Source organism: Ochlerotatus camptorhynchus, unplaced genomic scaffold (genome assembly GCF_037179485.1).
Source record: "Ochlerotatus camptorhynchus isolate MF236.1 unplaced genomic scaffold, CSIRO-AGI_Acam_v1.1 ptg000268l, whole genome shotgun sequence".
Taxonomy (NCBI): domain Eukaryota; kingdom Metazoa; phylum Arthropoda; class Insecta; order Diptera; family Culicidae; genus Ochlerotatus; species Ochlerotatus camptorhynchus.
In genome coordinates this window covers 1200826-1223349 of record NW_027040758.1, presented here as the reverse complement: position 1 = coordinate 1223349, position 22524 = coordinate 1200826, and the positions used below count along the sequence as shown (strand labels likewise).

At 42.0% G+C, this 22524-nt stretch overlaps 3 protein-coding genes across 4 annotated transcripts; 2 read left to right on the top strand and 1 right to left on the bottom strand.

Annotated features, from left to right (window-relative positions):
• Positions 1 to 1494: 1494 nt before the first annotated feature.
• Positions 1495 to 2059, top strand: MED10 (mediator complex subunit 10). The gene is made up of 2 exons (XM_065227348.1): positions 1495 to 1676; positions 1736 to 2059. The coding sequence occupies exons 1-2, from the start codon at positions 1555 to 1557 to the stop codon at positions 2004 to 2006; spliced, it is 393 nt and encodes a 130-aa protein (XP_065083420.1). The 5' UTR covers positions 1495 to 1554; the 3' UTR covers positions 2007 to 2059.
• A 1645-nt stretch (positions 2060 to 3704) lies between these two features.
• SdhD (succinate dehydrogenase, subunit D) lies at positions 3705 to 4777 on the top strand. Its single transcript, XM_065227308.1, has 3 exons — positions 3705 to 3859; positions 3983 to 4283; positions 4350 to 4777. Exons 1-3 carry the CDS (start codon positions 3817 to 3819, stop codon positions 4537 to 4539), a joined length of 534 nt encoding a protein of 177 aa, XP_065083380.1. The 5' UTR covers positions 3705 to 3816; the 3' UTR covers positions 4540 to 4777.
• Positions 4709 to 21797, bottom strand: PTPMT1 (protein tyrosine phosphatase, mitochondrial 1). 2 transcript variants are annotated; one of them, XM_065227306.1, is made up of 5 exons: positions 21695 to 21797; positions 21346 to 21635; positions 21037 to 21096; positions 20382 to 20849; positions 4709 to 5039 (listed from the first exon to the last, which is right to left on the bottom strand). In XM_065227306.1, exons 2-5 carry the CDS (start codon positions 21349 to 21351, stop codon positions 4881 to 4883), a joined length of 693 nt encoding a protein of 230 aa, XP_065083378.1. In that variant the 5' UTR covers positions 21352 to 21635; positions 21695 to 21797; the 3' UTR covers positions 4709 to 4880. The 2 variants fall into 2 exon arrangements, with proteins under 2 accessions (XP_065083378.1, XP_065083379.1); XM_065227307.1 differs by lacking the exon at positions 21037 to 21096.
• Positions 21798 to 22524: the final 727 nt, after the last annotated feature.

The window sequence follows — 22524 nt, the reverse complement described above, 5'->3', positions numbered from 1 at the left end:
GCCAAAAGGTATAAGGAGATTTCTATCCGTGTAGAGGCTTTATCATGAATCACTTATAGCAGTTATTTCAGATCCTTTTTTTTCATAGGGATTTTTTCATAACATAACTACCCGAAAAAAATAACAGCAAAAATACATTAAAAAACAATGTAATAATAAGACGAAAATTATTGTCTTAACAATGATTTATATTGTTGCGTCTACAATAAATTTACCTTGATTTATGTTGTACAAAACAGTAAATTTCATGGTAAATGGAAAATTTACAATAAAAAAGGGGGGTTGTTAAGTATCTTAACAATGAAATTTTCGTGATTTCCCCATATAATTTTTTTCAATAACATCATATATTATTGTTATTTTACTGTTGGTTGGTGAATTTATTGATTAAAAAAATAACAGTGTACTTTAGAGTGTATGTGTTGGCTTGACAGATCTACCTTATCGACTTTAAAAATAAATTGAAAAAATAAAACATCTCCCGGGAAGAGAAGGGGTGGTGGTATGTCTGTTACGGGTGAGTCCTTTTTTTACAGGTATTGGATTGAGATTCGATCCGGAACTTGTAAGAAATGGAGGCCAACTCCCCTGCACTCGATCTCCCTAGGTCACGTCTCCTTGGTGATTGAGCGTCGTTGATAAGTTAATGCATTCGACTGGAGAGAATCGCCCATGAAATATGCTTCCACCTGAGAGTTCCTTCCTGACATCTTCAAGTGGTGCAATTTTTGTTTATTATTATTGTTTGATTATAGACTGCACGGAAAAGGTCTGCATTAAGCGGGATTTAGATGAGGCAGGTGAGTTGAATTCAACTCAAACCGATCTGGTCGTAGGCGTTCAACTGACTTGGCAACGAATAGAGCAAGTCCGATATCGGTCAGCGCCTATCTTGATTACATTGGCAGTGTGGCTGACCCTCTCATAGTCTTCATGCTTCAATCAGATTTATTTTTATTGTTCGTGAAGTAACCCACAGTGAAAACACACCAATATTTAATGTAACAACAATTTTTATTGTAATAGAGTTGTTCATTATTGTTCATGATCGAATCATGTTAACAATAAAATAAATGAGAAAAACGATAAAAATCATTGTAACAACATTTTATTATGTACATTCATTGTACAGCTAGGTAGCAGTTTTGCTGTTTTAGGAAGGGTACAACATTATAACAATCATTTTATTGTCGACAATAAATGTTAATGTTAGAGCATTGTTTCCACTGAAAATTTCACTGTAATTTTTTTTTTCGAGTACCTACCCTGAAAATATGTAAAACCCGGAACCAAACACCCTGATACTAATAAATATTTTTCTTTTCGAAACATCGGCTTAGCGGGGAGCTACTGTGCCGTCAATTTTCACATCGATATCGGCTCACATCTTGCAATCTGAAATTAAAATTTCCTGTTTAGCGTGTACGTACAAACTGTCAAAACTGCCAGCATCGCAGTTTTTCTTCACACGGGAGACGGATCATAACAAAAGCATCATCCGCTTCGCTTCTGGACGCAGTTTCATTTTCCATCGTCGGAACCATCAGCAGTGAAATGGCATCCCCATTGGAGAATCTAGAAAATCACCTGGAAATGTTCATCGAAAACGTGCGCCAGATCCGGATCATCGTTAGCGACTTTCAACCGCAGGGCCAGAACGTGCTGAACCAAAAGATGTGAGTACAACATAATAGATAGCAACATAATGAGTAACTGTCTCTGTTTTTTTCCACAGCCAATCGCTGGTAACAGGATTGCAGGAAATTGACAAACTCAAGAACCAAGTGGACGTGAATGTACCGCTGGAAGTGTTCGACTACATCGATCAGGGCCGAAATCCTCAGCTCTACACCAAGGACTGCATCGACAAGGCACTGACCAAGAACGAAGAGGTCAAGGGCAAGATCGATTCCTATCGGAAGTTTAAGAGCAACTTGCTGAAAGAGCTGGACGATACCTTCCCGACCGAGATAGCCAAGTACAAGGCGATTCGGGGGGATGAATAGTATTAGGAAACGGAAGGGGGTTCCGGTAGGTTTAGGTGGAATTTATTTAATTTTCTATGGTGAATAAAACACGATCTTGAGAGACTTTTTTTTTCTAAATTTTATTGGTGATCAAAAGTTAGCCCTCGCGGTGAAAGTAAGAACTACTATCGAAATGATAATAGTTTCAAAATTCCTTCACGGTACACGGTACGAACAAAGCATTTTTAACATTCCTAATGCATTAGGAAACATTTACAGGATTTTCAGGCCAAAAACTTCAAGGGCTACCCGATAGACGCATACTATAGTATCATCAGTATGCTATCAATACATAGATGTTTGTATTGATAGCGTCAACTTTTTTTAACACCGTAGTGAAAACCAAATTTAATTACAATGTTTAGGTAAAAATTCGCTCCCGTAGGTACCTCACCGTAAAGGAATTATGAAACCATATCATCATGTCGATAGTTCTTAAGCTGGGTTTAGACAGGGCAAGTCATTAAAATTCAACTGACTTGAACGTGTAAACCATGCCATTCAACTGACTTGATCAACTCACTTGAATGGAAAAAAAATTGAACCAGGCTCAACTATTCAAGCCTATTGAATCCAACAGAGTTGATCATTTGACTTGCCTAGTCTAAACTAGAAATTAATACTCAGAGGGAGAGATGGGCGGAGAGAATGTTTTGAGCCAAATGAACTGTCAAAATTTGACCCTAATAAAAAATACCAGAAACGAACAATAACCCAAATGATTGAACTATTCCACAAATGGTTTGGATGATACCCCGAACACGTCGTTAAGCAAAATAACCATTTCAAAGTTATTAGGGGAGCCAATCGAATTTTTCCGAGGATTTCTTATTCTTACTAGATTTAATTTGAGAGTATTGCAATCGAACAGAGATTCAATCACCTTTATGTTTGCAAACCACCATGGTGTGCTTTTCAAATTCAACTCGTTTTTGGAATCAAAAACAATATTCTAACTCTATTGATTAATTCAGTGCCAACATTTCAAAGGGGCGTTATTGCTTTTGTAAACAATGACTTCAGCCGTCAATTTCTCGCGAATGAAATCTTACCTTTCCAAAATTACAATGCCAGCTGGTAGAGGAAACAATCCTCTACACAGCAAAAAAAAAATGTAATATCGATCAACGTAATTCCAGCTGATGTATGAAATAATGATGTAATAGCAAAAATCAGATACAATATTACATCAATGGATGTAATTTTGTTCGCAAAATCGATGTACATTGTACAATGTGATATTACACAACCGATGGATTGACCTGGTTGCATCAGTTTCGATGTAATATTCAACAACTTTTTTTGCTGTGTACTTGCTGATGTAATTTTTTTCATGAGTGAGCTTTTATTCGTTAGAAATCGACGGCTAAAGCCATTGTTTACAAATGCAATTACGCCCCTTTGAAATGTTGGCACTGAATTGATCTTAGCGAGGGGCGTACAAATCCCTGCTGCCGAATTGCATTTTGTTTTCTCCGCCCATCTCTTCCTCTGAGTATTTCTAGTCTAAGCCCAGCTTTATGTTCGCGACTGTAGTGTGAAAGGGGTATAAAAGTTTATTATCGCATCAAAATCAAAACATGCTTCCAATTTCTAAATTTAGTGTGTAAAACTGACAGCATATGCCTGACATTTCTGTTGACAGCTCTGCGCTTCCCAAAATTTCACGAATCGCGAAAGTCGAACTCTGCAGAGTGTTTTGAATAGCACGCGAACGAAATTGTTGGTGATCGCGAATTAATTTTAGGAATTTTTCTCGCACTAAACAACCCTTTCGGTGTGAATCGTCATGGCTCTCCACTTTGTCCTCCGATCTTCGTGCAGAAATTCTGGTGAGTAGCAGCATTCCCGAGTGTGGCGAAGCTTGCGTTTCCAGGGGCAGATTTTCCTCCTCAGAAAGTTTGTATTACATAATAACAAATGAAAGAATGCTTTTGGAAATATTTTTTCGGCAGCTCCAATCTTCGTTTCGCTTCTCAATGCCGGCAGAGTACCGGCCGTGAGCCGTTCGCTGACAACTGTCTCCAAATCGCTGCTGCTGCCAAAGCCGGTGCCCTCGATTGGAATCGCCAGCCTGAGACAGTTCTCTGCTAGTCCCATTCGCCGGGCTGCCGCCACCGGAAACCACGTCACGCTATGGAATGCCGAGCGAGCCCTCTCCGTGGCCCTTATCGGTATTCTTCCCGTTGGTCTGATGTTCCCCTCGCAAGCCGGTGACGCTCTGATGGCCATCAGCATTGTTATGCATCAGTATTGGTAGGCATTAGCATTGTTGTTTGTACGCACAAAAAGATGATAACGATTTCTTTTAACTCGTTCCAGGGGACTGGAAGCCATCGTGACCGATTACGTACGACCGATCATGTTCGGGGCGGCTGTTCCCAAGATTGCCCACGGCCTGTTGCTGGTCGTTTCCGCTGCCACCCTCGGAGGACTGTTCTACTTCATTCACAATGATATCGGTATTGCCAACACCATCCGGAAGATCTGGTCTACCAAGTCGAAGGCTTAAACAGATGATTGCGCCGCCTGGAGGAAGTTATCAATATTAATAGTGAAGCAATCGCGTCTTGCACCCGCACTTTTCAGGGAATTTTCGGATAATGAAAGGTAACCTCTCTCCCGGAACAACACCAGAAAACAGAAGTGATCCAAATCGAAAGCGAAATTGTACGAGCGTGTCACATTTGAATAACAAAGTTATCTCTTATTTAAATTATTCGTGAGACATAAAGTGTAAAGAAAATCGAGTTAAAGGCGTTTTCCTTCTCTTATTTACATTAGAATAGAGTCCTATAATTTGCTTCTATTATATACGTCGTTGACTGGTTTCGTTGCGTAGTGTTGTTGGTCTTATTGCTGCGCGGTCGTTGCTTCCGGTGGCTTCTGATCTGCGGTCATCCGGGTGTCGTGGAATAATCGCAGCGCTTCCCACTGTTTGCTGCCGAGCAGCACGTGCGATCGGCATTCGCGCATATGTTGCACCGCCCGCTCCGGGCTCCAGCCGTTGCGCTGTAATTGGACGGTTGGAATGATGGGATCAGTTTTGGTGCTGTTGGCGTTGAGCTTTCTTACTTATAGCGAATTAGTTTATTATCGGGGTTGGAACCAGTTCCAACCCAGTGCGAAACCGAACTTTTTGTCAGTGTGAACCTCAACCTGAGTAACTGAGTCTTCTCCTACTCGATGGTAATGTCAGGGAGAGCCACGAATTTCGAGAAATCATCGAGAGAAGTCATTGTTTACAAAAGCTGTTACGCCCTAATTCCAGCTCTATCTAGAGCTAGGTTTTAAAATCAGAGATTGTCAGAAAACAAACAAACCTAATTTTGATACCCGATCCAGGTTGGAACTGAATAATAAACGAATTCGCTTCTCATTTGGAAAGGGTTTTTCACGTTTTTATGGAAACGAAAACATATTGGTTCTCCCTTCTTATGGTTCAATTAGTCATATGATATGCTGACGGGTAACTTATTAATATGTTAATTATGTTGTGAATTTAGGAAAAATCACAATAGAGTTCTATAACTCTATATACTGCAACATTTTTGGAAAAAAGAGCGTAATAGGGTTTATTATTTTTGCTAATGTAATCACACTTATTTCAACTAGTTCCGGTGCTCCAAAATTGAATTCTTTAGTGGTATTGAGGTAATTGCATATTCGTAGTCGAAACGAAATCCAAAATTTCATTAATTTTGGAGCCTCGTTTGGAGCACTGTTTCAAATAAGTGTGATTACATTACCAAAAATCACAATCTTAGCGCCCCTCAGTGGAACTTTGTATGGGAGCAAGCTGTCAATTTGTTAGCTTTGTATCTAACAGTAATAAAGTGGTTATTATATTATATAAAAATTTAGATGGAAGTAAATGTGATTGAAAAAATAACGTTGTGCTCAAAGAACGAAGCCCTTTCCGATAATTTGTTTTCAAAATTAAAGAACCGAATTGGGTTGTTTAGGGGTTTTGAACAGGAGTGGAACTTCAGATCAGAAAGTGGCTCCACTTGTCATTTGCGAACACTAGCGCACCTAGCGGTAGAAGGCATCTTCTGCCTGCAGTTAAGATATGCAGCATGCTATGATAGTGTGAGTGCACATAGAAAGCCCGTGTGGAACGCTACCACAACACATCGCTTGTTGAGCAGAAAAACGAACCATTTTTGATTCACCGATTTGTTTGCACTTCCCCTTCTGTTCTGTGGTATTGAGCTAAACGCATATTCGTTATCTGCATTAAAAATGGAACCGAAATCCAAAATTTCATCAATATCGGTACACTGGAACTATTTTAAATAAGTACGATTACATTATCAAAAATCACCATCTTAGGCGAGATCTTAGGCTGTGTTCCATTTGGTGAATTTTCACTTAAATTTGACGCTTCGAAAATAAATTGTAATGTTCGAAAATCCCTCTGCTGTTGATCTTCTGATTTTCGAGAAGGTCTTTGTCAAAATTTATTCCTGGTCTGTCAGAGATAAGTCTGGTACAACAGCAGGTTAATTTGAAAATTTTCCATCTGTCAAATTTAAGTGAAAATTCACCAAATGGAACACAACCTTAGTGCCCCTCGGCGGGACTTTGTATGGGAGCGAGCTGTCAACGAATAGATTTAGTGTCGACGATCAAACATTTAAATCTTGATTTAAAAATCAAGATGAATATCTACGGGATCGATAAAAATATCGTTGTGCTCACAAAACGAAGCTCTATCAGATGATGTATAAAAATCGGTATATTTTTCGAAGTTAAACAGCCCAATTGATGAAAATTTGGATTTCAGTTCCATTTGACATGCACGAATGTGCAATTGGATTCTTTAAGGGTATTGAGGTAAATGCATATTCGTAATCTGCATTAAAAATGGAACCCAAACCCAAAATTTCATCAATATCGGTACACTGGAACTATTTTAAATAAGTACGATTACATTTGTAAAAATCAGCTTATTAGCGCCCCTCGGTGTCACTTTGTATGGAAGCGAGCTGTCAGTTTGTCAGTTTAGTGTCAAACAGTGAAGTTATTATTTTGCTTTAAATCTTGATTTGAATTTCGAGATGAAAATGTGTGGGTTCGAAAAAAATATCGCTGTGCTCAGAAAACGAGCTTTTTCAGATGATACATAAAAACCGATATATTTTTCAAAATTAAAGAACCCAATTACCAATTGGGTTGTTTAAATTAGGGAAACATACCGATTTTTATACATTGTCTGAAAGAGCTTCGTTTTCTCAAATAACCTTAAAATCTCCGATACAGCAACGTACTCGGCTTCCGAACTGCTCAAAGTTACGAAATCTTATTTCCGGAACACCATCCGATCATACAACCTGCGTACCGGATCAAGTAGCCGGTAGTTGACTTGGTTCCTTTCAGGTACCTAAGGCTGCGACGGGCAAGTTGTTTTTCTCAGCAGGATCGAAACAGCTGCTGCAACATCAGGATGAGTACTCATGGCCACGTACAACAACCCACCAATCAAGCTGGCGTACTGCTGGTTATTGAGCAGTGGGATCTCCTCCTTTGAATGTAGGTGGCCAGGGTCCAATGGAATTGCGGAGGGCTTCACGTTTTCCAAACCGAATCTGATCAGAAGCTTTAGGATGTAGGCTCTCTGAATCAGTGCAACATCCAAGTGATGTCACCGTAAAATTCTGGTTCAACTAACTAATTTATTTATTTTTTATTTAATAAGTCATCTGACAAAGTTGTCTTAATGAATAAACTATTCGTCTTAAATAAGGTTCAGTCTTTTTACTCTATTCACAAATTGAGGTGTGGACATACCAAAATCAAACGCGGACTCCACGGATACAAACATAGGAACCATTGCACAAATAGGCTGATTGTAGCCATAGAGCGTACGATGAAAGCTTACGTCTTCGATCAAGCATTTCGAGGTCAAGCAGACGGCATCTATCGGGATATGCTGGAAGGTTCAAAGGATCACGCCACGGTAGGTTTCTTATGTCGTTTTCGTTTTTGCGGTGTAGCACTGGTGTAGTGTAAGCAGGAATAAGCGCGAGTCTTTGACAGCTCAACATCATTTGTTTGTAAACAAAGGTGCATCCTATATCTACACCCTAAAATATTTCGGTGTACGGCAGTGTAGCACCGGTGTAGCTACACCGCAAAAACGAAAACGACATTAGATTCCATGATACGTCGTTTGGAGCCCATACAACTGAAGCATCTTCTAGGATCGGCCTTACGAGTGAACAATACAATGCTTTTAGACAGTGTGGATCCGTGAAATCCTTGGCAATCTTAGAGATGAAGCCAAGTTGACGATTAGCCTTGAAAATAATCGATGCATAATGGGAATGAAAGGAAAGCTTCGAGACCAATACGACACCAAGATCCGTCACTTGATCCCCTCTGCTAAGAACAGTGTCATCGGTGTGGTATTTATAAATTAACGGGTCTTTGGACCGATAGAAGGTCATCACATGGCATTTCGCGACGCTGATGACAAGCTTGTTCGAGCGGCACCACTGAACGAACATGTTGAGCAACATTTGCAGGTGAAAACAGTCCTCGATGCAGCGTACCACTACATAGATTTTCAGATCATCAGCATATACGAGCTTGCACTTGTGGCCAAGGGTAGATGCAGCGTCATTGAAGAATAACACAAACAATAACGGTCCCAAATAACTTCCTTACGGGACACCGGACGTGCTAACAAATGGCGATGAAACATAAGATCCGTGTTTAACGTACAGCGTTCTGCCGGTCAAGTACGATGACAATCACGACACCAATCGATTTGAGGCTCCCAATCTCGGTAGCTTGCAGAGCAACACTTAATGTTCAAATTTGTCAAAAGCCACCGTATAGATTACGTCAACCTGCGCTTTATCTTCCATAGCCGAAAAAAAGGTAGTAGTTAGATCCAGCAAGTTAGTAGCAACAGACCTACCGGGGATAAATCCATGTTGATCTGACGAAATGTGGTTTTTTGTAGCGCGTAGAATTTGATCACTGTCGGCAGAAATGCTTGTTATCCCACGGTAGTTTTTAAACATCTCATCGGTCACCACTTTTGTGCACAGGAAACATGTGCGATAGTTTCCATCTCATGGGAAAAATTCACCTAGCTCAAACCAACGGCTGAAAATGAAGGCTAGCGTCTCAGCTACTGCGCATGCGCAGCGACGGAAAACAGCAGGAGGGATACCATCCGGGCCAGGAGCAAATGAATTCTTCAACTTTTTTGAAGCCCCGATGATCACTGCAGATGAAATTTCGAACGTGTCTAAATCAACTGCATCCATCGCGACATTTGTCGCAGTCAGATCGGTCTCGACACTGATTCGAAGACGGATGCGAAATGCATCACGAAGAAATTGCATGCTTCTTCTTCACTATTGGACTATTTGCCATCATAGATCACATTAGGCGGAACTGATGAGCTTTTCCTCTTGCTGTTTACGAAACCTCAAAACGATTTCGGATCCCGGCGTAAACCAAACTGCACCCTCAAACCGTGTGATTTGTAGAGTGACGCATTCAACTTTCTGTAGCCGTCGCTCGCTCGTTTGAAGTTAGTTTTTGCAAATACGGATTCATGCGCCCGGAAATAACGTTGCCACCGATTCCTTTCTTTCTTAGATTTCCGAAGAAGGGGCATACTCCAAGGAGGAGAGACAGGTTTTCTCATCGTAGGAACGTTTAAGTTGAACCATTGGCGGATGATGGCACAATAATTTGCGGTAATTGAGTGCTCTTTCGAATTCATTTGCCACCGGAAGTTGCCTAGGAAATTCAGCTGCAACATCAACGCGAATATCAAGTGGGGGGTGGTGCTGATCTACTGGCAGCAATTGATCATCAGCAGAATATACACAGGCGCCTGAGTCAAAAGCAAGAACGAATGCCATTTTCATCCTCAGACCAGGCAGTACGAGGTTGATTGTAATCGCCGCACACGAGTACAATGTCATCCAGAGAAACGTTGTCGCAGAGTTCACGAACGGTGGCGATGTGTTTTTCAATCAGATCGAGATGACCTTGTAGTCATTTTCAGTCTCGTCGAAATCGTGAACGTACACAGCTATGTAGGCGATCTTAGCTCTGTTCTGCCTGACGTAGAGGCAACAATCGTTCTTGGACGGCTTGAATCCCATTTGCTTAGAGCGTTTTGTCCAACTTGGGATTCCAAACACGGGCGGCTCGCTTCAGCTCGTATAATCCTTTGCGAAGACAACAGATGACGTTTTCTCCATCCACTGTGCATCCGGATGTAAACTGCTTTTTGAGGGTCTCCATTCAGGTACGCTGTCTTGACATCAGCATGCTTGATGAGAAGCGTCTTCTGGCAGGCAACGGAGAATAGTGCTCGGAACGTAACTTGCTTCACAACTGGAGCAAAAACTTCGTCGTAGTCGACTCCATATTTCTGCGTGAAGCCATGCGCGACTAGCTGCGCCTTGTGTCGGATGACCCTTCAATTTTCGTCCATCCAATGGTTTTCTCACCAGCCGGCAAGGTCGTCAACTCCCACACGCTGTTCTCGTACATCGATTGTAAATCTCCCTGCTTGGCCTGCTTTCACAAATCCTTCTGCCACAGCTTCTTTATAGATGCACGGCTCGTCATTGTCCTGATGTGCAAGCCTACAATTGGTACAGTAGCGTTGAGGTGGAATACCCTTCGTCACCCTGGTTAATGGTGTACGTGGTGTACATACTGCTTGGTCTTCGTGGATTGGTACCAGCTCCTCCTGTGACTCACCTCTATCGAGCGATTCTTCTTCGTACAGACTGTCATCCGAATGATCTTCAAAACCGTGGAAATCTTCCTCTTCCTCAATCTCACGATCGACGGGAACGTAGTACCCGAAGTGTACCCGTCTCGCTGCGATGGTGGTTAAATAGCGATAACGGAAAGAATAACGTACCTTCGTCCTCTGTAGAAGATTCCGCATTGTCGCATTGACAATCGTACAGCCATTCTCGTTAAACTCCACCTTTCTGGCAGATTTTTCCAACGGAAACGAGATTCAGATCTGGTACGTACAGCACTCTGGTGAGCTTCGTTGTCTTCCCCGTAGCAATGGTTCTGGCAGTCCCCCACACCTTTGACGATACCCGCATAAACGCGAACCATAAATTGACCTTACCTAAAATGGTTAAAAATTGTTTATAATCCCTGCTAAACTTTAACTGAAATGGTTATGGAACTTTACATGAACGTTTAATGATAAAGTTTCAACCTTATGTATTATGGTTTTTTGGAACTGGACCTTACAAATAATGGGTTGTTAAGAACCATTACCATTCCAAATACTTGTTTTCTCCATACATTTTCGGAAAGAGAACTATATTAGAACCTTTTAACTTATGGTTTGAGAACTTTAATGGTAATGGTTATGGTAGTCAGTAAGGTCCATTAATGGTTTTGTATTATCGCTCAACTTTACGTGGAATATATCGTGAATTGGTAATCAGTAAATTACAGGCAACCAATTCGCGATATATTCCACATAAAGTTGATCGATGTTACAAAACCATTCGTGGACCTTACTGACTACCATAACCATTACCATTAAAGTTCTCAAACCATAAGTTAAAAGGTTCTAATATAGTTCTCTTTCCGAAAATGTATGGAGAAAACAAGTATTTGGAATGGTAATGGTTCTTAACAACCCATTATTTGTAAGGTCCAGTTCCAAAAAACCATAATACATAAGGTTGAAACTTTATCATTAAACGTTCATGTAAAGTTTCATAACCATTTCAGTTAAAGTTTAGCAGGGATTATAAACAATTTTTAACCATTTTAGGTAAGGTCAATTTATGGTTCGCGTTTATGCGGGTAGCCTTCTTCCCGTCAGCAAACGTTACGTAGCTTGGGATACCATCCACTTGGTTCGTTTGGCGATCGATGGAAGGTATTCCATAACCCACCGTTTGAACTCAGTAAGATGAAGTGATTTGGTGTTGGCGCTTCTTGATTACAGTTCTCCAGAGGGATAAATGTGAGAGGTCTAGAGTTCCGCTTCTGATAGCAATGTTTCGTCGTTCGGATTCCGGTCATTGCACAGCGATCCCATTGCAACATTGACAGATCTCTTACGAGACGCTCCCACGCACCACCAAAGTGCGGAGCAGATGGCGGATTGAAAATCCACTTGGTTGCCGAGTTCGTAAACGATTCTTGGAGTTGTTTTCCTATGGCTACAATCTCCTCTCGTAATTCACGGCTGTTCCATTCACGGCTGAGTATACTTCGACCGGTGACCCCCGGCGCGCTACGAATCGGCGAACGGCCATCTTGCAAGACTCAATGGATAGCTTATGATAGAGTTTTCTTTCGTTTGGCACGGCCTTTGGTTCTGCATTTGGTAATATGCGAGAATTACCTGTAAGTCGTCGTCGAGCTTCGTACCTGCGTTGGTCAGTTTTTCGAATAAGCTTTCGAATTTCACCAGATGGTCCTCGATGTTGTCGCCTTCCTGTGATTCACATACCTACAACTGCATAAATCAGTATTTTCCTCGGAATCTAATTGCCTCGCAATTCTTTTTATACTCTCCTCTCATTTTTTTTAATGCTGCGAAGAATTCCATTGGAATGTTCTTCAGAATTGTCATTCGAAATCTTTGCATAATCCCCTTTCAATTCTCCTTCTTGCGTTGCAGTTCTACTCACAACATTGGAATCTTCCTGTTGCGACGAAGAAGACAAACTCTTGAAAGCGAATACAGTTTTTATTGCTTCAAGATTTATAGTTTTTCTCTTCTATCTAGAGCAACAAATCACTTCTTGTCCCTTGGACGTTTAACTTGTAAATGATTCCTTACTCCTAATATTCCAATGCCTACTTCTATTCATTCATCAATCGGTATCTATGCAGCGCCTACCTGTTCTACAACAACATTCCCCGACCTGTATTGCTCGGAGCCTGCTTCAGCTATACGATCTACATCTAGAACAGCCAGCTTTACAACAGGGCGGTGCAAGATTCCAGTAGCCGTTTTCACTTCTGCACTACGAACTCGTTGATCTCGTCCCGGAAACACCTTTACCACCTTTCCTCTCGTCCAACTGTTTCGTGTTCGCTCGTCCACAATGATTACCAGATCACCAACCTTGATTGAGCCTGTGTCTTCAAACCATTTAGTTCGTTTCGTAATTGTGGGAAGATACTCCTTAATCCACCGAGTCCAAAATTGATCCAGCAAGTGTTGACAAATATTCCAGCTTGACCGAAGTGTTGCTATTTCACCCACTGGTAATCTAGCTGGTTGATTTACCCCGCTGGTGCTTAGCATGAGGAAGCAGTTCGGCGTGAGTGCTTCCTGTTCAGCTGACCCCAAAGGAATGTAAGTAAGCGGCCTCGAATTCACCATTGCCTCAGCCTCATTTAAAAATGTGACAAACGTTTCATCATTGGGCTTTCGTGCTGTTGAAAGTGACGCCAACGCACTCTTTACCGATCGAACCATGCGTTCCCATGACCCCCCCATGTGCGCTGCAGCCGGAGGATTTAATCGCCGTTGTGTTGCAGTATTTGTGAACGTTGGTGCCAGGTTTTGATTTAACTGACGGATTTCTCTGTCCAGTTCCCGGTTAGCGCCGATGAAGTTTGTTTCCTGATCACTGTAGATTTCCAGCGGAGCACCTCTCCGTGCGATGAATCGCCTTATCGCCATTTTGCAGCATTCTGTTGACAAGCTTGTGACAACACCTCCAGATGAACTGCTCTAACCGTCAGACAAACAAACAGCGCCACCCACCTCTTGACTTCACTGCGACCTTGTTTAACAAGTATAGGTCCAAAATAGTCGATGCCAACGTAACTGAATGCTCGATTAAACGGTGTCACTCTTGCTTCAGGAAGTGGGGCCATCATGGGAATATGTGGTGTTGCTTGATAAACCTTACACCACATGCAGTTTTTCTTGATTTTCCGGAACAGAGCTCTCAATTTGGCTACGTGATATTTTTGCCGCATTTCGTTGACCGCAGTCTCGTTGCTACCATGCTTGTATTGACGATGATACCTTTCCACCAACAGTTGTGTTCCATGATGTTCCTTAGGCAGAATGATAGGATACCTCATACTATCTGGAACGTGCACAGCATTTGGAATCCTACTATCCATGCGAATTACACTTAGATCATCCATCATCGGGGATAACTTGTAGAGTTGACTTCTTTTCGATATACGTTGATACTCTTCACGGGGCACCTTCAGGTTTTGCTCCATAATTGATATTTCTTCTCCATACGTTCATTTTGGTTTAACCATTGTGGTTTTGCAACCGATTGATTGCGAACCTTACGACGAAGATTGTCTATATATCTGTGGAAATAAGCAACTGTGCGCACAAGTCGCTCCCATTTTGAAAATCTCTTGAAGTTGAATAATTGTGGAGTTAAGTTGTGCACATTCACGCGAGCGGTACGGAGTTCTTCTTCATCTTCTTGAGGTTGTGTTAAGATTTCCGATTGCTCTGGCCATGTAGCCTCGTCTTCATACAGGAATCCTGGGGCATTAAACCAACGACTATCCTCGCTAAGGGTGGGGCCTTTTCCCCACTTGGTAGCTTCATCTGCAACGTTTAGGTGTGTGGGAACCCACCGCCATTCATCAATTCGTGACGCATCTAGGATTTCATCAACTCGAAAAGCTACAAACTGCCGGTATTTTCGTTGATCCGATCGCAACCAGGATATTACAGTTCTCGAATCCGACCAAAATGTTCGTTTCGTAATTCGCAAAGTGTGGTTTGTGGACCTCTGTCGATGATGCGAAAATATGCGACGGCAGCAAACGCGTCCTTGCTTGCATCCACGAACACATGCAATTCCAGGTTTCCATAACTTTTAGGATCGTAGCCAGGGAAATAACACCTAGGCACTCGTACTTCATCCAGGTTCCTTAAGAGCTTTATCCATCGATTCCATAGCGGCAACAGGTTTTCCGACAGAACATCATCCCAATCGATGCCAGCTCTCCACACTTCTTGCAGCAATATTTTTCCATGGATAACGAACACTGATATGAGCCCCAATGGATCGAACACGCTCATTACTAATCGCAACATCTGTCTCTTCGTTGGAATTATGTCACCTGTTACGATTGATTGATTATCTTGATTGAAAATTCTAGAAAAAGTGAAGACGTCTGATTCCGGCACCCAGATCATTCCTAGCACTCTCTCAAAACTTAAAGTAGGTTGTGTATTGAAATTCTTGACAGATTCTAGGCTCGAATCCCCGACCTGTTCCAGCACTTCTTTAGAGCTCGACAACCAGTTTCGCATCTCAAAACCTCCTTTGGCGTGGATAAGTTTTACCTCCAATGCTAGTTTCACCGCTTCCTCAACTGTATCAAGACTATCCAGGTAATCGTCTACATAGTGATTCTCAACGATAGCTGTAGCAGCAGTGGGATACTGTTCTGCGAAGTCTAGAGCATTGAGATTTTTGACGTATTGTGCTACGCATGGAGAACAAGTTGAACCAAATGTAGTGACATCCATTACATAAACCTCCGGTAATTGGGAAGGATCATCACGCCACAGAAACAGCTGCATGTACTTATCTCCCACTCTTATTAGGATCTGATGAAACATCTCCTTTATATCCCCACTGATAGCAATTTATCGTTGTCTGTATCTGCAGAGAACCGATAGGAGCGAAGTAAGGAGATCTGGTCCAGATAACATGGCTGAATTGAAGCTGTGTCCTCCAACCTTCGCGGCGGCGTCCCATATCAGTCGCACTTTATTTGGTTTTTTTTTGGATTGATGACAACTCCTAATGGCAAGTACCAAATACGATTTGGATCAAGCGACTTCATTTCTTCAACAGTTAGCTTGTGGGCATATCCTTTTGTTTCGTATTCCGCAATCAGCTTTCTCACTTTCTCATACATATCTGGTTGTTTTTTCAGACGCCGTTCGAGGCACTGCAATCGACGTTCTGCCATTGGTCTGCTATTCGGTAGTTCGATATTGTCGTATTTCCATAATAGTCCTGTCTGGAACTGCCCGGATGATAGTCGTACAGTAGTTTTCTTCAAAATTTCTTTAGCTCGCTTCTCTTCAGTGCCTTCTACTGGTGACAAGGTGGACACTCCCAAATTTTCAACAGAAAAGAATTGTTTCACCATCTCATGAAGTTCACTGCCCGATGACCGCGTGCAAATGTGCAGATGATGATTATAGTCCGTTGTTGATCCTGCAGGTACTTGTCCATATACTGCCCATCCCAATCTTGTTTTGGTAGCAACCGGTTCTCCTTTTTTACCTTCTCTAACCTTTAGCGCAAGCTTCAAGCGCGTATTGTCCAAGCCGATTAATATTGTTGGTACAGCGTCCTGGTAGTTATGTGCTGGTATTCCACGTAGATATGGATATTGTTTGCTGAGTTCATCGAATTTCAACGACTGAATAGGTAGCTGAAGAGATGATACAGTATGGACGTCGTTCAGAATATGTCGCTTCCGAGTTCCAAACCCGAAATCTCCAATTCAACCATCTTCGAATTTTCTTCCGTTCGTTCAGCGTCTCCGGTCCACTGTAGGCATAGAGGATGCGTCTCTCCTTGCAATTCCAACGTTTCTGCGATTTTTTCTTCCATCAGTGTCGTCGATGATCCTTCATCAAGAAATGCGAAAGTGTCAAGACTTCGGCTCTTCCCATGGAGTGTCACTGGTAAGATTCTGAACATGATAGAATGATGAAGTTGGCGATGCATTGACACAGTTCCTGAAGTTGATGGTGCTTTTGAGGGATTGGTGATAGATTCCGGATTTCCTGGATGTAGTAGTATATGATGGCGTTCGTTGCACTTTGCTATTCCACAGTTCGGCGCTTTGCAGGGAAATCTTCCGTGAGCCATAAGACAACGTCGACAGAGATTATTTTCTTGTACTTTTCTCCAGCGTTCGCTCAAATCCAAATCCAAAAAAACATGGCAGTCTTTTGATTTATGACCAGCTTTTTGGCAAATAAAGCACGGCTTTGGTTGATGATTTTCCTTACGTAGTGTGTTCCTAAATTGATGACCTTCATTCTTTGAATCTGTTCCATCGGAAGAGTGAGCATTCACGAACAATTTCTCCTTTTCTTTGGGTTTACTGAACACACCGTCCGCTGAATTTGGTACAGTCACATCACTAACGGCCGCCACGATGTTTCCCATATAGTCTCCAAACACGTTGAGATCTACTACAGCAAACTGTCTCTTATATATGGCCCAGTCTAGCTTTATGTTTGCTGGTAATTTATCAACGAGCTCCTGGAGTAACGATGGATTTGACAAATGAGCCATTTGACCTGCTACCCGTAAATGCTCGCATAAGTTCCGACAAGTGATACCGAAACTGATGAGCGTCTGCAGCTTCTCAGGTTTTGGCGCTGGTGTGGAACGAACCTTCTGTAGAAGCGAATTGATCACCATCTCTGGACGCCCGTACAAGATCTTCAGTGTTTCCAAAACCAAAGGTACCGACGCAGGATTCATAAGGTGACTCCTTATCGCTTCCAATGCAGCACCACGAAGACATCGTTGGAGTCGCATGAGATTTTCTCCGTCTTAGAACCCGCACATATCAGCAGAATTTTGGTAGCAACTCCGGAACAAAGGCCACTCCATAGGATCACCCGAAAAAATGGTAATTCTTTGGGAACAACATGTCTTGCTGCAAGTTGTTGGGGGGTGGGTGCGCTGAACATCTGTTGCTGCTCTTGTTGCTGCTTCTGCTGCCGCTGATCCTGCTGCTGCCTCCGCTCCTTCTGCCGCATCTCCTCCTGGTGCTGCTGCCGCCGGTCATGGTGCTGCTGTCGCTCCTGCTCCTGCCGTTGCACCGGGATTCTATTGTTGAATGTTGATACGAACGGCGATACAATTGGCGAGATATTGCTGGACACTGCATGCACGGTGGGTAACAGATTGATTGGTACACGCGACATGTTCTGTTGCATCGGTGGAGCTTCGCGAGTGATAGGGAAATGGGGGGGGGGGTATGCATGGTTCGGTATTGACATGAGGCGTATTTGAAGCAATTTGTCGTTGGGCATTATAGGTCACATTGGGTTGGCTTATTGAATACCCGACTGGTGAATAGTTTGAATGATTGAAGCACGCTTGACTTACCGGGGCTGTTGGCAATGGATTCTGGTTAGCAGGTGGCCACCTGGCCGCTGAAGCATGGAACGGTTGTTCTGCTACCCGTAGTCCCGCTTGTGACGATACTGCTACCGGTTGATTCTGCTCCGCTTGTAAAAAACTATCCGCACCTCTCGCTGGATCGTCGAGTTGCTCATACAGTTCGCTGGATGGCTGTATTCTCTGTAGCGTCCTATCCAAATTGTTTCCGAAGTTTGATAGCTAGCGTTATCATTTTGCTCCTCAAGGCGAGCCTGCAACAAGGCATATTTCCGCTTAAGATACTCCTGCTCAGCGCGTAGTTTCTCCTGGGCCGCGTTTTCCTGGATTCTTCGTTCCTCCTCCAGTCGCTGCAAATCCAGCTCGATTCTTGCTGCTCGAGCGCTTGAAGTTGTAGATTTTCCAGACTTAGAACGAGAAGGCATCATCTGACGTTGCGGTCTTCCTAGGCACACCGAGCAAATGAAATGCCGATCTTCTGCTTCGATACTGCCGTTAACGCCGGCGCAAGAGAAATGGTAGTAGCGCAAACACATTTCGCATTCGACCATTTTTTCCTCTGCATCATCCGGCCGACCACATCGGCAAGACGGAATCATCGCCATGGAAAGGTTTATAAATCTTGAAGATTTTGTTGTGACGAAGAAGACAAACTCTTGAAAGCGAATACAGTTTTTATTGCTTCAAGATTTATAGTTTTTCTCTTCTATCTAGAGCAACAAATCACTTCTTGTCTCTTGGACGTTTAACTTGTAAATGATTCCTTACTCCTAATATTCCAATGCCTACTTCTATTCATTCATCAATCGGTATCTATGCAGCGCCTACCTGTTCTACAACAACACTTCATTAAAATGAACTGGAAATATGCTCCTCGCAAATCCCAGAAATTCTCCTCAAAATTAGTTTGGAATTCTAGTCAGAACTCTTTTTGGAATTCTTCTCCGAGTATCACTGCAGATCTCTTGGAATTCTTCTGACATTTAATTGCAATCCTTCTTATCATACCCTAAGTATTGAACGGAATAATGCTTTGAATTCCCTTTATATGCTCCCGGAAATTTCTTGAAATTCTCGTCAGAAATTTCTTAGAAATTTCCTTCAAATTATTCTGAAACATTTCCTTTGAATAATGTTCAGGATTCAATTGAAATTATACTCAGAACTACCTTCAAATTCTACTTTATTTGCCTGGAATTTGAAGTTCATCAGAACTACCTTGAGAGCAATCCTTAGATATCCATAGATATTTTCCTTAAAATTCTTCTCAGAACTCCCTTGGAACCCTCCTCCGAATTCATTTGAAATTATTGCTAATCTTGAGAAAAATTTCCGTCCGGCAGCTACCGTAGCGTTCTATCGCAGCTGTCAAAGTTCTAAAGCCAGTATGAAAATTAGCTAAATACTGACAAGCGTGCCTTGGCAAACTTGAAGTACTTTTGCAGGCGATTCATTTAAGCCTTGTTTATCTGAAAGCTGTGGTGGAACTTATTCTCCTTCGAATTAATCCGTAAAACGGAAATAAACCTCTGGAACAGTAATATCGCTCAATCGCTTTTGTGGTTCGGTCTTTCATAGTAATTCCCATTTACGTACTTCCAGAAAGACTTCCGGTGCGACTTGAGTTTGCTCCGAATCCTTCGTTGTTATCACAAGTAGCATCGATGGCTAACTCGCTTGTACTCTTAGTGGATAGGCTCTTGGATAGCACATTTAATTGGGACGGATTGTTGATCAGCCTACGATCGATTCCAGCAAAGTAATTTTCGTCGACTGCTCAAGTGAGTTTCAATTCTCTCCCAATTTTCAGGCCATACAGCGGTCAATTGGCTTGAAGCGAACAGAAAAAAAGTCAAAATCCATAAAGCAAAACCATGTTGGAGGCTGCTGGGTTCGATTCCCGGTCCGATCTAGTCATGTTCCGGGTTGGAAAAGTTCTCTACTTCCTTTGGCATAGAGTATCATTGTACTCGAAAGCAGACGTAATGTTCCAGCTGAAACCTAATATTCAAAGCAGAACAATTATTCTGGACGGTCAATTTGCTTTCCCGGTGAGTTGAACGTCGAATTGAATCTTCCAATCCGGGCTAAACAGGCATTAACGATTGTCCCTATGCCTTATGACCAACACCGGGGCATGGTCCTCAATTTCCAAAACTTTCCAAGTTCCGCAAATTCCCTGAAAACCAGCAAGCAAACACACACACAGCAATCCACTCACCATCATCAAATAGCACCCGACCAGCGTAGCACTTCTCGTCCTTCCGGCCTTACAATGGACGTACACCGTTCCCACTCGGTCCTCCTTGAATTCCTCCGCCGCATTCAACAGTGAACTCACCTGCTCTTCCTTCGGTAAAAACTGATTGATAAACTTTACCCCACTCCACAACTTCTCCTGGCAAGGTGCCTCGAAGATGTCGGTAGTGGCCAGCTGCAGGAAGTCCACACCTAGCTTACTCCACTTTTTCTTGTCGTTGGAAAACGCCCACAGTTCGTAGTCCTCGTTCATCGAGACGACCGCCTTGATGTTCTCCTGTTTGACCATTTCCGGTGCGATCCAACGGAAAGGAAGCGCTCCCAGGATCATGTTCTCATCTATCCGATCGTACCAATTCCGTTTGGTCACTTTCTCCATGAACACGTTGTAGAACAACGTGGGATAGAAGGAAACCCGTGCAAACATGGCCTGAAACACGAATCAAACAATGAGGGTAGAATTATGAATTTGAAATGATTAATTATGCATGGAAACATATTTTGGAAAACCAGTTTTGGCACACGTAGAACGCTCAAAGTCAATTCCACCACCAATTCTATCAACATCAACGATCAGGTAAAGGTGCGAGGATGGAGGGGACATATCGATGACGTACCTGCTTGGTGTTGTGTCGATCTGAACGCTGAACTTGAAGGGGCTGCTGTTGTTGCTGTTCCTGTTAACCGCACGACGATCGTGGATTTTCGACAAATTATACAATAAAAGCAAACACGTGAAACACACAGCTCAGTTAGTTTCAACAGGGAACTTCCATGGGAAAAACACCTATTCTAATAACTAAACTAAACACAAATCTCAACAAACGACGAACTGAAAACGTAAAATAACAGGAATTTGGTCATGCAAAGCAATCGACCGAACACACGAAGAGAAAAAAAAAACCAACAGTGAAAGTTTACTCTACCGTCATCCTGAGCGAACTGAAGAAGAGAAACTCGGTTGACGATCTTCAAAGCTCGTTCGTAGTGTTCCAGGCAGCGATCGCTCTGCTTCCTCTGCCTCTCACGCACACGCAGAAACCACCACGAGGTCGATATGATTCTCTTGTTTATCACCGAAGGCACCGGCTGATCGAGTTGGAACGTCTGTTCGCTCTTGTCTGTGATGGCAAGGGTCGATCGAAAAAATGTGGGTGGGAGTCTTCTTCCTTTTGTTTTGAGCAAGCGGCGATGGATGATTACCCTTGTGGATTCACTGCGAAGATTGCGATCGAAGTCAGTAACATGAAAGGTCAATGGGATCAGAAAACTTACCTTTACATTTCAAGCATGGAGGCTTAATTTTAAGACACCTAAACACACACTTTTTTGAACGAAATTAATCTACAACTGAAAAATTCTAACTAGGTATTTTTGTTTTGACTTTAATTCCGACACAGCTACAGCGAAGAGTGGAAGTTTTGTGACGTGACGTAACTTCAGAAAATGAATCTTGCACTTTTTAGAGATGCGAATGGTTTTGATGAATCGCTTACACTCAAAGATAAATTAAATCAAAAAGCTTAAAAAGCATGCAGATTCCCAGAAAAAAAAAAATAATTATAATAAAACAACGAAATTACAGTGATTTTTACTGTTGAATTTTGAGTACATTAAAATTTATTGTTAAATTATTGTACGGGAGAAAAAATAGATTTCGATTTTTAACGATATAATGCTCAAACAACGAAAATTAGTGTGATGAGATCAAATTTGTTCGGGAAAAATCACTATATTGTTAAGATGTGTAACAACCCCCCTTTTTTACTGTAAATTTCTCAAATACCATGATTTTCATTGTTGTGAACCATTAATTTCGTGATTTTATGGTAGTGGACAAAAATGTCCAATGTTTTGACAGTAAATATCATGGTTACAATGACAATGAAAATCATTGTATTTTTATTGGATTTTTTTTATGGGCCGCTTCACCTTATTGAGTCCGAACCGAGGTCCGAGCAATGATTACTTCAGCAGTAATCAGACATGATTGAAATCGAAATAATCTTTTCAGTATTAAATGTTTATCTTTTTCAATACTGAGATCTAATCAAAAAAGATTAAAATTCAATCAAAAATTATTAAAATAGAATCAAAAATTATTA

What these genes read in the sequence shown, in the direction of transcription:
- MED10 (XM_065227348.1), top strand. Translation starts at nt 1,555, where the DNA reads ATGGCATCCCCATTGGAGAATCTAGAAAATCACCTGGAAATGTTCATC. An exon ending in AACGTGCTGAACCAAAAGAT is followed by an intron (nt 1,677 to 1,735) that starts GTGAGTACAACA and finishes TTTTTTCCACAG; the next exon opens with CCAATCGCTGGTAACAGGAT.
- SdhD (XM_065227308.1), top strand. Translation starts at nt 3,817, where the DNA reads ATGGCTCTCCACTTTGTCCTCCGATCTTCGTGCAGAAATTCTG. An exon ending in ATCTTCGTGCAGAAATTCTG is followed by an intron (nt 3,860 to 3,982) that starts GTGAGTAGCAGC and finishes TTTTTTCGGCAG; the next exon opens with CTCCAATCTTCGTTTCGCTT. An exon ending in ATTGTTATGCATCAGTATTG is followed by an intron (nt 4,284 to 4,349) that starts GTAGGCATTAGC and finishes AACTCGTTCCAG; the next exon opens with GGGACTGGAAGCCATCGTGA.
- PTPMT1 (XM_065227306.1), bottom strand. An exon ending in ATCGACACAACACCAAGCAG is followed by an intron (nt 20,850 to 21,036) that starts GTACGTCATCGA and finishes TTCGTGTTTCAG; the next exon opens with GCCATGTTTGCACGGGTTTC. An exon ending in TCGGGTGCTATTTGATGATG is followed by an intron (nt 5,040 to 20,381) that starts GTGAGTGGATTG and finishes GTCCAATTACAG; the next exon opens with CGCAACGGCTGGAGCCCGGA.